General features: G+C 41.4%; 1 protein-coding gene and 1 long non-coding RNA gene across 3 annotated transcripts in view; one reads left to right on the top strand and one right to left on the bottom strand.

Annotated features, from left to right (window-relative positions):
- Positions 1 to 772: 772 nt before the first annotated feature.
- The window catches only part of sptlc3 (serine palmitoyltransferase, long chain base subunit 3), a 128,777-nt gene continuing 114,930 nt past the window's right edge, over positions 773 to 14,619 (bottom strand). For both annotated transcript variants that reach the window (XM_087991670.1, XM_087991671.1), the window contains exons 8-12: positions 14,112 to 14,331; positions 12,159 to 12,285; positions 11,347 to 11,482; positions 10,098 to 10,227; positions 773 to 6,410 (exon numbers count right to left, since the gene is read on the bottom strand). In XM_087991670.1, the coding sequence (XP_087847796.1) occupies positions 6,297 to 6,410; positions 10,098 to 10,227; positions 11,347 to 11,482; positions 12,159 to 12,285; positions 14,112 to 14,331 (727 nt within the window). In that variant the 3' untranslated portion in view covers positions 773 to 6,296. The remainder of the gene's footprint in view (positions 6,411 to 10,097; positions 10,228 to 11,346; positions 11,483 to 12,158; positions 12,286 to 14,111; positions 14,332 to 14,619) is intronic.
- Positions 13,097 to 14,619, top strand: part of LOC148149063 (uncharacterized) — a 31,471-nt gene continuing 29,948 nt past the window's right edge. Inside the window, exon 1 of the long non-coding RNA XR_015758541.1 lies at positions 13,097 to 13,309. This is a non-coding gene — a long non-coding RNA (uncharacterized LOC148149063). The remainder of the gene's footprint in view (positions 13,310 to 14,619) is intronic.

Here is a 14,619-nt window from a genome sequence, read left to right as displayed (position 1 = left end):
TCAAGACAACCACGGGCTTAAATCACAAGGTTACCATTAATTCCAAGTGTTGTCACTTTTGCTAACAATCTACAGTGTGAAACTTGATCAAATGCCTTTTGGAAATCCATTTAGCCAGCACCCATTGACAGGAGTAATCATCTAGGACAATTTCAGCATTATTTGACAATCCATGGTGACTCTCTGTGATCACATTACTTGCTCAAGTCTCCGATGAAAGATTCCAGTAACTTACCCACACCTGACATTAAACTGACAGATTTGCAGTTACCACATTTCTCCATCTACCATTCTTAAATAACGGGAGTGACATTTGCAATCTTCCAGTTCAAGGAGCCTCATTTCTGAATCTAGAGTGCTTTGGAAAGTTATGACTAATGCATCTGTAATTTCCGCATCAATTTCTTTTAATAGCCTGGGATGGAAAGCATCAAATTTTGGAGATTCGTCTATTTTAATTTACATAGGATAGCAAATGTTCTGCCAAAACAATCCTTTGAGGGCATTTCTAATGAAGGCATTAACTAGCTTATTTTAATCTGGTATCTCAGTTGAAATACCAAAGAGTTTTTTTTTTAAAAAGAGGGACAATCATTGCTGTGCTAAGACTCAATTCTCTTTGCTCTCTAATTAAAGCTACTGTGGGAACATTCAACCCTCCATCCCAATTACTATAATGGGTTCCATTAAAAAAAAGCTCATACATACTAGTTAATAGCAGTAATTTTATCAAGAGATTTAACAGAGATCATAGACAGAGAAGAGGCCAGAGTTAAGGGAACGCAAAAGGCTTTATTTGCTCAGGCCAGTCATGCATCTTCATCAGACATACAAAACAAAATGATGTGACAAAAGGAGTTGTAATTTATTTCTGGTCCATTACGTATTAAAAAAGAATCAGTATACAAATATATGCAAACCTTTCACACTCAATACTTTAAAGCAAATGGAGATCGCACATAGATTAAACTTGCAAATTTATCCTTGCCAATCACTTTGTGTACACAACTCCACTCTCAGACCCAGCCATAACCAGTGGTCAATTATCTGGAGAGAGGCATGGGCCTTCTTTTGAGATTGTACATGCTGGCCATGTTATTTCCCGTGGCTCAGTGCATGTAGTTAGAGCTTAAAGACACACGCTTGCAACTTGCTTCCTTATAGTTCATAAACTGCCATATTTAATAATGAAATTGCAAGTTAAATAATTTTTCTACCATATTCATTTTTGCTTTGGGTACCTGAATCAATTGAATGTCTTGACAGAACTATCTAGGATTCATTCTCCCTCCACAACTGCAACTTTAAGTAGTAAACAATGAGATTTGCATGGACTGACTTAACGTATAATCACTGGAGTTTAGAAGAATGAATCCTTTTGAAACATGTAAGGTTGTTGGAGGGCTTGGCAGGTTAGATACAGAGTTCCCTTGTAGGAGAGTCTAGAACCAGAAGGCAAATCCTCAGAGTAAGAGATGAGGAATTTTCTTCTCTGAAAGTAGTGAGCTCTGGAATCCTTTACTACAAAAGGCTTATAGAGACTGGGTCATTAAATATAATTCATAGCTGAGAAAAGACAGAAGAGAATCAAGGGTTAAAGGGGTAAAAGCAGCAAGTGGAGTTGAGGATTATCAAATCTGAACAGTGAAACAGACTTGATAGGCTGATATGGCCTATCACTGATTCTAGAATTTATCAAGCCCTTAGAATGGGTTCACAAAATAATTCTATTAAACATCTTTTAACAAACGTAACAAGATTAAAATCAATTTTTTTCACCACAGTCTTAATGACATTGTAACCCCTTCAGAACGGCATGGAAAAATTCAGGCTAAGGGTAGACATTCAGTTTATCTTAAATGTCTAATGAATATTAAAACAAAAAAATGTTTGCTTATTCATGGTGACTGTGCTATTGATGACAGGATTAATTCAAACCTGGTCAGAGATTGTGGGTTAAAATTACATGTAAATTTAAGTGTTGTGCATTTTCAACAGGGGTTTATTGCTGTATTAGCAGAATCATTCCTAAGTGAGCCCAAGGAACATCTGATTTCCTTTGCCTGCTTCCCCTAACCTGGATGAAAGTGTTGCAGAACAAAATTAACTCAATATGTGCCTCATCCATCTAACTACCAGAGTTGGACAGATACATTGACTCTTAGTAAATGCAGTAAAATTAGATATGATTAAAAGTATAGAAACACAACATCCCGAGAATGATTACAACCACCGATAGCTACATTGACCAGAAGGATAACAAGACAATTCCCAATTCTGGGAACAAACTTTCGAACCAGTGAGCATATGTGTAAGTCCAGATAGATGATGGGTGCAATCCATTTAAAAACTGCAATTGAAGTAACCTCAACATTTGCCTGGCTTTCTAAAAAATAAATGCTTTTTCACAAAGTCCCTCTCTTAGTTTGAATTGTCAATCTGCTCAGGCTCAAGGGAGGAAATTGCACATTTTTAAGAAACTGGATTTACATTGTTTCATCGTTAGGTAACCATGATGAGGATAGATTTGGCAAACGGTTTTCCACCGAGGACAATAACCCCAGTAAATCTGTGAATCCATCCTTCTTCAGGCCCACTATTGCCTGCTTTTACAGCTTTCAACAGCTAGAAAAATGTGGTAATCATCATCAAACCCAAATACTTATTAGGAATTCTGACCTTGTTCCTCCAGAATAGGAGGCTGTTAAACTTCAATCCAACGCAATAAGTCAGAGACAAATTAATGGAGGCAGTTTTACAGGTTACAACCAACTCCCACAGGTAAAACTGCAACTTTTTATTTTATGCTCGATGGGCGTTATCCTAAAAATGGCACAAATGTTGAAACTGAAAGACTTTAGATTACTTTAGCAAATTCAGTGCGAAAAGATGTGTACACGGATGGTAAGGCGGCTGTGAAAAGGTGTCACCACAGACACCCCACCGTGCACGCAAGCATGCATTGAATTAAATGCATGTTAGAAATTTGTGGCCTGTCAAGATGACTAACAAGGATGTTGGGGGCCGGAAAAGGAGCACATTTCCTCCTGGGACACGCTAAATTCAGACTATCAGCTACAAGGCAAAGTGCTTGCCTGCAACATTGCAACAGCCTCAAAATACTGAGGGATTAAAAAAACCCATCTAAACACTTGTTCTTTCACAGTCTCCAGATTGTGAATTAATTGATTGTGAACTAAATTAAGGATCAGATTGTTTTTATATTGGCAGGAAGCAACTGTAGGTCTTGGAAGTGTCCTAAATAAGGCTTCAGGCATTTTTCTTCGAAATACTGTCTCTTTCTGACTGTGGCTGCTCAACCCTTTACCAGACTTGAGCTTGCCTTGGCTAGGGAGTGCCAAGACATTTTAGATTGGTGGCCAAGGAGAATTTATTTTACACCTGCCCCTGCCAATGAGCTTGGTATTAAGCCTGACAAGTGCGCACGCCTCCTCAAAGAGATCATTCACATGTCTGTGTGCCAGGTACTTTCATGTTATGACATTGTTTAAGAGCCTCATGAGGCAGCCAATTGATTCACACAAACAGTCTGCAAGTAGCCACAGCCACACTATGCTGGCTGCTGTCCCACCGGGTCTGACAGTAAGATGGAAGTGCATTTCTGAAGCGCCTGTTCTGACCTCAAGTCATCCCAAAGCACTCTACAGGCAGTGATGCACGTTCGAAGTGTAGCACACAAAAAGTGGCAGCCAATTTGCAAACAGCAAGCTTCGGCAAAATGAAAACAAATAACTTTCTGCAATATTGATTGAGGGATCAATTTTGGCCAGGGCATCTGTGGATAGGTTCCATCTGCTTCTTCAAAACAACGGGAATTGGATAATGCTGCACTGGGGGCGTAGCTGAGATTTTCATGCTCATCTCTGGAGTGGGATTTGAACCTGTAGCCTCCTGATCCCAAGATGGTGGTGCTACCAAACTGAACTGCAGCTGATGTTGCAGGGAGACTAGAGTTACAACTTAGAAAGAGCTTCAGGACAGCTGTACTCGCTGGTCTGTGATGGAGAAGTTCTTCAAAACCAATCATTTGACATAGCTTCCATCTGCAAGTACAGATCAGTAAAAATTGGCACCATTTCAGCCTCCAAACCAGAGAACATGTTATTCCATTTAGTCAAGAAAGTACAGTGACAGATTGAGTTGTATCCCACTGGTGACACTGGAGTTCAGCGCAAACAAAACTGCAGTACAGTGCAGGAGGAACCAATACATTCTCTGTACCATATGCCAGACTGCTCTGCTCAGTGCTGCTAATGAAGCCATTTGCCAGCAAGCTGAGGGGTGTTAAAACTGATTCCTCAAAGGACTTAAAAGGAATGGAAATAATTTGTGAATATACAATTTCAGTAACGGCCTACTCTGTTTTCAAGCTGACTTCCTAAAGGGATGCCGTTCCGAAGTCAGAGTTGCAGTCAACAACATTCTGTGAAATTACAGCAATAGTGATACTAGGGATAAAAGACAATTAAAATTTGAATCCATTGTGATAACATATCCTGTTAAAGTTATGGAATTTAAGCATTAATGAGAGCCACTGGTTTAGAATAACTGAGCTTTTATTATATCATCTGTTTAATAATCTGGAAGACATTGAATTCTGCAAATTGTTCCATTTCTTCTAAAGGGACAAAGAAGTAACAATCGCAGAAGTGTGCATGTTATAGTTTGAGCTACATGCTGGATGTATGAATCAAAACAATGTCACTTAACCTTTCTTTTTAAGTGTTTAAGCAAAGGTCTATATTCTTAAAGAATAACCTGCGAAAAACTGCAGTGATAATGGACTGTGTGTTTTTGTTAAAAGACAGAATCTGCCCTTCATCATGGAGCTGCTTCACTGCTGGATGAATTGGCAACTCCAGGATGTGAAGGGACCTAGCTGGTGACTATCTATATGCTAAATCAGATTGAGAAGCATGGACTTTGAGTGATGTGGGGCAATAGTGGGGTTGAGCAGTCTGTTTGTCACAGACATTCACTCGGGGGGGGGGAGGGGGTTGAAATCAACGCTGGACTGGAAGCTCCAGGTGGGAGAAAGGCCTTGCGATCATCACCCCAAGGAGAATCACAGCACAATGGTGGTCAAGCAGGCAACTGTGGCTTGGGCTAAGGAACTCCAGGGTCCAGGAAGGCAAGGGGAGATCTATGCCTGGATCAGGGGCCCTGGGCAGGAGCAGCATTGGAGCCCATGACTTATGCCTTACAACTGAGACACTCTTCCCTCTCTCCCATGAGCTGAAGGAAAACAGGACAGGGTGGGCAAGCAGCATGTAAAGCCCAGATTATTTTAAAACGAGGCAATGAAGATAACTCAAATTAACTTTATAAATATCAAACATGGATAGAAATCTGAAGCAATTAACCATATTTTGCTCCCCTTAAAAAAGCTTTTATCCCCCAAATATTACACTCGCGCAGGAAGAATTTCACATTTTAAAAACAAACCAAACCACTCTTTTTGAGCATTCAGTATATGCCTTGCATTCCCCCAGAATAATATTTTAAATTAATCTCAACAGGACTTTAGATAAAGGTTTACAAAAATTATAATTTCTGTATTTACAGGTATATTATTTTCCATAACCTTTCAACAAAACTCCATATGATTAGACAAATCTTTGGTGTCAGTTCCCCATCAAAACATCCAGAGTTATGAATAATATCGGCTTGAAAATCCAATTGCAGGTGAATTAAATTCTAACAAAGACCCACCCAAAAATGCCTGAGTTTAACTTTTGGCTAATTCCTGAATGAATATTTATTACAATAGTTGCATAGAAAGATTTTTTTAAAAATTTAAATTCTCGCCTGGAGTAACAGCAACAATGTTTTTTAAATAATTTTTTTCCTTTCTTTTAAAAATACTCCAAAATTGACAAACTGCACAAGTGAACAAACATCTGTAGAAAGGACAGCTGCAGGACTTGTGAACCAAGCTCTTTGATTTTTTTTCTCTCTCACTGGTCTCTCAGCTTCTTGCTTCTGTCACAGTGCTGGGCACGTTATAGAGGAGCATCTGTCCAAGGCCATCAGTGGTATGTTACTGGCGAATAACTCTGCCCTAGATTGCTCGAAGCCTCTCTCTCTCTGCATGCTTGGATAGGTTCATTGTCTTGCTGCAGCCTCCTCCTGCTCCCCTTATTCCCCTGCCCACCCCCCGATTCACGCACATTAAAGACGAAGAGGTGCATGCACATGCATGCTGTTTCTGTGACTGGGGAGCGGCGGAGAGGCGCATGTGGTATAATGCATATGCTCCACATTGCAGAGGTAGTTCAGTCTTCCAATTCAAAGTCTGACTCATTGTAGAGCTCAGGACGAACAGAGGGAGACCGCCTGGAGTACTTGAATCGTAGGTAGTCACCCATTTCATCCAGGACATTCAGCACCTGCAATGGTTAATATTCATTTTAAAAAACTGCCTTTATATAGTACCTTCAGAAATATGAGGGAGGATTACAGCCAATGAAGAACCTCAAGTGTAGTCACTATTGTAAAGCAGAAAATGCCATGGCCAATTTCAGCACAGCATGATCCCACAATCAATGTGATAAAGAGCAAACCACCTGTTTTGTGATGTTGATTAATGGAATAGTACTGGCTGGGACACCAGGCCCTTTTTTAAAGCAGTATCACAGGAGCTTTTACATTCACCTGAGCCGTCATTGGAGATTTTGGTTTAATGTCTCATCGAAAAGGCAGTAACTCCGATAATGGAGCACCAGGAGTGTCGGCCTTTATCATTGTGCTTAAGCCCTGGAGTGGGACTTGGACCCATCGTCTTGTAGTTTAGAGCTGAGAGCATGAGCAACTCAGCAAGCATCCTTGGGCAGCACTTTCCAAACCTTTGCCCCAAGGAGATCAAGGGCAGCAAATGAGGTAAAAGGAACACCATCAGCTGCAAGTACCCTATACAAGTCACATACCATCTTGACTTGGAATGATATCAGTCATTCCTTCATTGCCGCCGGGTCAGTATTCTGAAACTCCCTTTGTAACAGCCTTGCACTGTGTGGACTGCAATGGTTCAAAGCAGCAGCTCAGCACCATCTTCTCCAAAGCGATTAGGGATGGGTAATGAGTGCTGGCCCAGCCAGCGATGTCCACATCCCATGCATGAATACCAGAAATTGATATGGATGACTCAGTCATGTCAAATTCAGCCTGAACTTTGAGGAGGGTGGATACTGGCCAGTTATGTGCCTGACTGACACTTAATCCAGTCAAGACTTCCCATCAGCTCTCTGGACCCACATCAATCACATTATATATAGAGTTATTAAAGAGCAAATACAGAACCTTTGACCCATTAAATCTATGTTGTTTCTCTGGACAGCAATCCTGACAGACCCACTCCTCCACACTTTCCTTGTAACTCTGTAATTTCATTTCCGTCAAGTGCCCGTTCCTTTTTTAAAAACATTGATCATCTAGTCATTCACCAACCTCGTGGGCAGCAAGATGCAGGTCACATTCCCTGTATCACACCTTCTAAACCTTAAAACCATGTTCCCTCACTTTCAGACAAACCAGCTGATGAAAATAGCTTTTCTTTATGTACCTTGGACATTTCTCGCAAATCTCCTGTTAGCCTCCTCTGCCCCAAGAAGAACAGCATTGCTCAACCTAACCTCCTTGCGAAATTCCCTCAACTGAGAATGGCAGTACTGTCCCACAAGGGGACATTGATTTCATTGGGCCTGCATTCACAGCAGTTTAGAAGGATGAGATAGGATCTAAAATGTATAAAATTCTAACAGGGCTGGACAGACTTGTTGCAGGGAGGATTTTTCTCCTGGTTATAAGTCGAGAACAAGGGGCAGATCCTCAGGATATATGGTAGAGCATGCAGGACTGAGTTGAGGAAGGTTTTTTTCAGAATCCTGTAGAATTCTCTACCACAGAAAGTTGTGGAGGCTTGAGAAATTGGAAGGAGATGGGAATATAGCATTGAGAGAGGATCAGCCATGATCATACGGAACATCAGAGTTGGCTCCAAGGGCTCAATGGCCTAAGTTTCCTCCCGGTTTCTATGTTTCTGACCTGGGAACCATCTGGCAAACCTCTACTGCACCATCTCAAGGACTTTCATATCCATCTTCAAGGGTGGCTCTGCCTGGGCAGAATCAAGTCTCATCTGGGGCAGCTAGGATGTGTTTTAATGACTGAGAAACAACTGGTGTGTTCACAAGGTCGGAGTGAAGTCAGACAGTAAATGGAAATGAAAGGTTTAAAATGGGAAGGAATGCACATCCAAATCAGAAACTCTCTGCCAGCTAAAAGCTATTGAGGCTGGAGATCAGTAAATAACTTTGACACCTAGATTGACAACTTTTGCGAGGCAAGGATGTAACAACAATGATTTGCATTTGGATAGCTCACTTCATGTAATAAGAAGCCTTATGCAGACATTAACAAAAAAATGTGACATTGAGCCACGTAAGGAGATGTCAAGGCACAGTATGATTTTAAGGAAGAGAGCAGATTTTGAGAGAGGGTTAGGTGCAAGTGGTAAAAGGCATGGCAAACAATAGTGGAACGATAAACGTCAGCAATGCTCAGGAGACTGAGTGCACTTAGAAGGCTTGAGGAGGTTAGAGATACAAAAGTTGTGGAACCAAGGCCAGTTAATACATTTACGATAAAAATCAAGTGTGATTTCATTGTATATTGGGATAGGCTTGAAGGACTAACTGCCTTCCTCCTGACTCGAAATTTCAGAAAACTGAAGTTAAAAGAAGAACGAGCTGGTTTGTCTCAGGATCAGAATTGTCGCCAAACTACCCTCTAGTGGCTTGCATCAGTTTGCCTGAAGTTCATCCCAAACAGCCTAAGAGAACAGTCAAGAACTCGTTAATGTATGAACAAAAACCTTTTGGCGTTTGGGACTTCACAATTCCAACTGCAAAAAGATTAGCCATGCCCTGAAGCAGGCCCAGCTGCTGCATGAAGAGCTTGCATCCAGTCCCTGTAACTCGAAACCTGCCAAAGGCACTTCACCGGAAGGAGGGGCTGGCTGTGCATTATTTCCTCCACCAACATTATTTTGATTTAGTCCTTTAGTCTTGTTTGCCTCCACCTTTTTGGTTTTTGTTGTGCCACTGCCCGTGGTTAATAGAATTTGTTAATAGTTACAACTTCTGTTAATTCATTGGGTGATGGGTCTTCAATAAAAATACAAAAAAGGATGAAGATGAAAAAAAAGGAGATGGTATCCATGCCTAGGTCTCCCTGGAGAGGGAGCATACCATGTCCACCAGCTCCCTGAAGGCTCTGGCAGGTGGCATGGCAGGGGCTGGGATGGGGGTCTCTCTTTCTCTCCCCCCCCCCTCCAACTAACACTATTTTGATTTAGTTCCCTCCCTTGTTTCCCCACTATTTTGATTTTTTTTATCGTCATGCTGCTTCTGCTGGGCAGTGTTTCTTTTTGGTTAATCGATAATTGCTTGAACTGGTGGTGGATAATTAAATTAAGATTTGAGCTCTTTGGGTTCTTAGGAGTAGTCCATGTGTTCCTACACCTGGGGCAAAGGTCCAGGTTCAAAGTCCTACCTGCTGCTCCTCACAGGTTGAAAAAAGAAAGAGCTGGGTTCTTTCCCAGAGGGGTTTGGCTTCTGGGCAGGAAAAGTATCCAGAGGGAAAAGGTGGAAACTGGTGTTTACGTTTAAATGTAGAGTTACAATAAAACCTTTATAAATCTCAAAGGTTTTGCTGCCTAATTCTACATATGGATGTTGGTTTGAGATGGCAATAAATGCTGGCCTTGCCTAGTTATGACAGTCAACATTGGACTAGTTTTTATTGAATTCAAATTTGACTATCTACCATGCCTGAACACATGTCCCAAGACTATTAGGCTGAATGTCTTCAGTACCACCTCAGTAGCATTACTACTACACCACTGCCCCTCCCCTGCCCCCCCTTATGCAGATGTCTACCTGTCTCTATCTGTGCTCTTCACCAGCCGTGAACGCCATGGATTTGTTATTAAGATATGAATTGAAAAACAAGAGTTACTTGAACAAATATTCGGCCCAATTAAAAAAGTGAAAGGTGAATGCTCAGCAGAAACTCACCGTGTCCAGCATCTGGCGTGTATGGGCTGCAGACAGGCAGAAGCGAGCCCGAGATTCCACAATGGGAGTGGCTGGAAATCCCACTACTACTACCCCAATATTCTTCTTCAGCATTCTCCTGGCAAATGCACTGAAAGCAGAGTGTCTAGTTATCACACAGCTGTTTGAGAAACATTATAGTGACAACAAAAAAAAGATTGCATTGGAAAGCACCTTTCTTATGGTAAAATGTGATAAATAAATGACACCAAACTACATATGAACACATGAAATAACAGCATAATTAAGGCCAATGGGCCCCTTCAGCCTGCTCCACCATTTATAAGGCTTGCTTTCTGAATTCCATATTGACATCCATCACCAATACTTTGACTTCCTTACCTAACAAGAACCGATTCATCCCTGCCTTAAAAATATTCAATGACACCATCCCCACTACTTACTTAAAATAAAACGAAAACAGAATGTTGGAGAAACTCAGCAGGTCTGGTGGCTTTAGTAGAGAGAAAAACAGAGTTAAAAGGTTTGAGTCAAGTGACCCTTTGTCAGAACTGTCCCCTTCACCAATTCCTGTTTTTTTTTGTTTCAGATCTTCAGCATCTTGCAGTTTGTTTTCTTATAAAATCTATCTAACTCAGCCTTGAATATGTTCAACGATCTACCATCAGCACACTTTATGCAAGACAATTCCACAGACTCATGAGCTCCCGAGTTAGAAACTGTATCCACTACTTTCTGAGCCAGATTTCCAAAGATGCACAAACCTCAGAAATAAAGTTCACTTCACCTCTGTCCTATGGCAATATTGGGACATGTGACTGATAGCTTGGTTAAACTGGTTGGTTTTAAGGGGTGTCTTATAGGAGGTGAGAGAGGTGGAGGCATAGGGAGTCTGAGAGGGATGGCAGTTGACGACATACTACCAATGGTGGAGCAATGCAAGTTGAGGATGTTCAAGGCGGCAGGAATTAGAGATAGGCAGAGATCTCATGATTATGGGGCTGGAGAGGATTCTAGAGAAAGGGACAATGATTTTAAAATCAAGTACTGACAGCAGGGGAGCTTGCGTAGGCCAGAGTACACGAGAGATTGTGACACAGTCCAAGTGAAGGCACGAGGCTACACAGGAAGATGGGAAAAGCATTGAACACCAATGAGTTCACGTAGTGCCATTAATCCAGGGAATAAAGATACCCTTAGTATCTTTTGCAGGAGGAATGAGCTTGTAAAACAGGCCAGGACAACATACCCTACTTTGCCAGGCATGTACAACAGCAATGGTACCACGGGAGAATCATCATTCCCATAAGTGATGAAGCCCATCTCACGCAAGCGCCGTCGGAAGTAGCGGGCATTCTCTCTTAGCTGATGCACTCGCTCAATACCTGCAGAGAAATAGAAGGATGCAGAGAACATCAGTGACATATCTCCTGTGTGCATAATTTGTGCTTTTTATAATTAAGGAATAGTGACTTTCACAGCCTCAGGATCTCTCAAAGCAGTTCATAACCAGCGAAGTGCCTTTTCAAGTGTGTTGAAATGCAGGAAGCATTATAATCAGTTTACACACAGCAAGCTCCTGCAAACAGTTATTTGATAATGGTCAGATTCGATCAGAATCATCACTTTTGCAATGTTAACAGGATGCTAAACATTGTCTAGGGCCCTGGAGAACTCTCCTGCGCTTCTTTGAAATAATGACATAGAATCTTTTCAGAACTGACCTTTGGTTTAACATCTCATCTGAAAACTGCATCTCTGACCACGCAGTGGTCCGTCAGTACTACGCAGGGATATCTGCCTTAATCACTGTGCTCCATTCTTGGAGAGGGAAAAGAACTCAAACCTTCAGTGGTGGTAATGTTATCCTTCCTAAGCCTCAGCTGACTACCACATGGATAGAGGAGAAAATATTCCACAATTTACTGGAGGTCTGTGACTTCTCATTTGAATTGTCAACAGTAACTGAACAGCACGCATCCAGGCCACAGGAAAAGGGAGCTGTAAGTTACATAGTTATCATGCATTATTAAAAAAATTCAAATTCTTTATGTTTCTCACCTATTGTTGTTCCATCAAGTCCCATGATACACTTTAGTGATCTGATAATCTGTTCCACAATTGGGGGAGGCATTGAGGCAGCGTAGACAGCACTGTGAGAATATGCTCGTAAATAATCCACAAGCTCCTGTGTAAGGTCCAAATAGGAGAAAATGACTTTGGTAGAAAAGGTTTAATAGGACCAAGCTGCTTACTGTTTGAATGCTAACAATCCTCAGTACATCAATCTTAGCCTAACAGCATTAACCAAACATGACCATTGTTCACAATTTTCTTGTTGCCTATTTAAATAAGTCACAGCTATCCAAGTGCTTCAGACAAATTATTGAGGCACTACAGATGCATTAAAGTACCAACTTTCAGATTTCAGCATTGCAACAGGAAAGGATTATACACACATTTCAGGTGGATAAATACTTTAAAAAAGAGGATTAGCACTATTCATGACCTCCAGATGTCTCAAAGCCCGTATGTTTTTAACAAAGTATGGTCACTGTTGAATGGTAGCAGCAATTTGAGCACAGGAAGCTCCCACAAACGGCAAGGTAACAATAAATGAGAATCTATTTCTCGTGATGTTGAATCAGGGGTAAATAGTGGCATGGAACCTAGGGATATTTATACTGTCCTTCTTCAAAATTGTGTCTTAGGTCATTTGCATCCACACAAGTAGGTAGACAGTGTCTTGGTTTTAACATCTCATCTGAAAGAAGTCACCTTCAATATTTAGAACTTTCCCAGTACTGTACTGGAATGTAAAGCTACATAAATGTGACCACCAGAGAGCAGATGGACTCAAATTCTCAGGTACTACAATACCACTGAGTTCCTGCAAGGGTCGCTGTCGTTCACAATCTTGAGAGTTTTCACTCATCAACATTTCCTGCTTTTGCAAATCATTCTAACATTGTGCTGCCCTCTGCTTTGCAATCCTCTTATGAATGGGTACAGTTTCTCTCTGTCTGCTCTGTCCAGACTGTCAATGATTTTTAAGAAGTTTTATCAAATCTCTTGTTAGCCTCTTTCCTCTAAGAGAAAGAGTTTCAACTTCTCTGATCTATCCTCAGAACAGATGCTTCTCATCCCTGGAATTATTCTTGTAAATCTCTTCCCCAACCTCTCCAGTGCATTTACATCCTGACTATAGCATGGTAAGTATAGCAACTGCAGTACTGTTTGATTGTGGAGCTATTTTAATGCTAAAGTTAAGTCATGCCTCAAATGGAGAAATTTGCAATTTACTGGTTTCCTTTTTAAGGTGATTATGCATGGAACATCAGACCTACCCAGCTTTGCTTAAAACCAAAGAATGTCATGAGCACAAGACAGTTTATGAACTGCATTCAATTAGTGCAGTGTTTCTGCAACATCATTTTGATGCAAACTGTATCATTATGGCCAATTGTTTAGTCAACAAAGGCAGTGCTTGGGAAACAAAAGCTTGGACACTCGCATGATGTTATATACAATTGCTAAGTCTTTCCCTGGCTCAGTGCCTACACTGTTCTAGACAGAAGGCAGAATATAGGGTGATGCAGACTGACAATGAGATTCCCGACACAGTGGCGAAGCAAGCAAAGACAAAACGTTCAGAATGATTCTTGTCTATGAAAATTCAAAATCTCCCATCAATTAGAGGCCAGCATTGTATGATAGTTACTAATAAATCCATCAAGGATGTTTATTCAGACAACCCCACCTACTCCACAACCACCCGATGAAGGAGCAGTGCTCTGAAAGCTAGTGCTTCCAATTAAACCTGTTGGACTATAACCTGGTGTTATGTGATTTTTAACTTTGTACACCTTCTTTAGTCTCTCTAGATAAATAAGGACCCTCAGATCAGATGTCACTACAGTAAATCTGAGGTAGAGGGAGGAAAGAAGAAGGTAATAGGGGAGAGGGAGAGAGAGAGAGAGAGAGAGAGACAAATTGAGAGATTTCGAACACTACCTTCTTGCCGGCAATATACCCTCCAGTTGCCCCAAAGCTTTTGGTAAAGGTGCCCATCAACACATCAATGTCTGTGGGGTCAACTTCAAAGTATTCGACCACCCCTCGGCCTGTTGCCCCCACTGCTCCTATACTGTGTGCTTCATCCAGGTACAGATAGGCTTTATACTTCTTCTTCAAAGCTACGATCTCTGCCAGGCGGACCATGGAGCCTTCCATGCTGAAATAAAAGCAGCACACTTAGTAACATAACATATTGTTGCTTCATGTTTGAAAAGCTCCCAGCACTGTGAGAAATGAGATCACACTGAAAACCACTGGCTTGAAACATTGTGAATGGCACGCTGCAATAAAGCATCATATTTGAAAAGGGGAAAATACGCTTTCAGCACAAAGCAGAGTGTTGAAGCAGCTGGCATTAATTGGACCCATTTGTCTAAAGAGCTAGCACAGGGCTGGCTGGCTGACTGAATGGCCCCCTTCCACGCTCTATGGTTCACCATAAAGC

Source organism: Chiloscyllium plagiosum, unplaced genomic scaffold (assembly GCF_037043375.1).
Source record: "Chiloscyllium plagiosum isolate Xiang-an unplaced genomic scaffold, Cpla_swu_hap1 HiC_scaffold_10, whole genome shotgun sequence".
Classification (NCBI taxonomy): domain Eukaryota; kingdom Metazoa; phylum Chordata; class Chondrichthyes; order Orectolobiformes; family Hemiscylliidae; genus Chiloscyllium; species Chiloscyllium plagiosum.
This window is presented reverse-complemented; position numbering and strand designations above follow the sequence as displayed.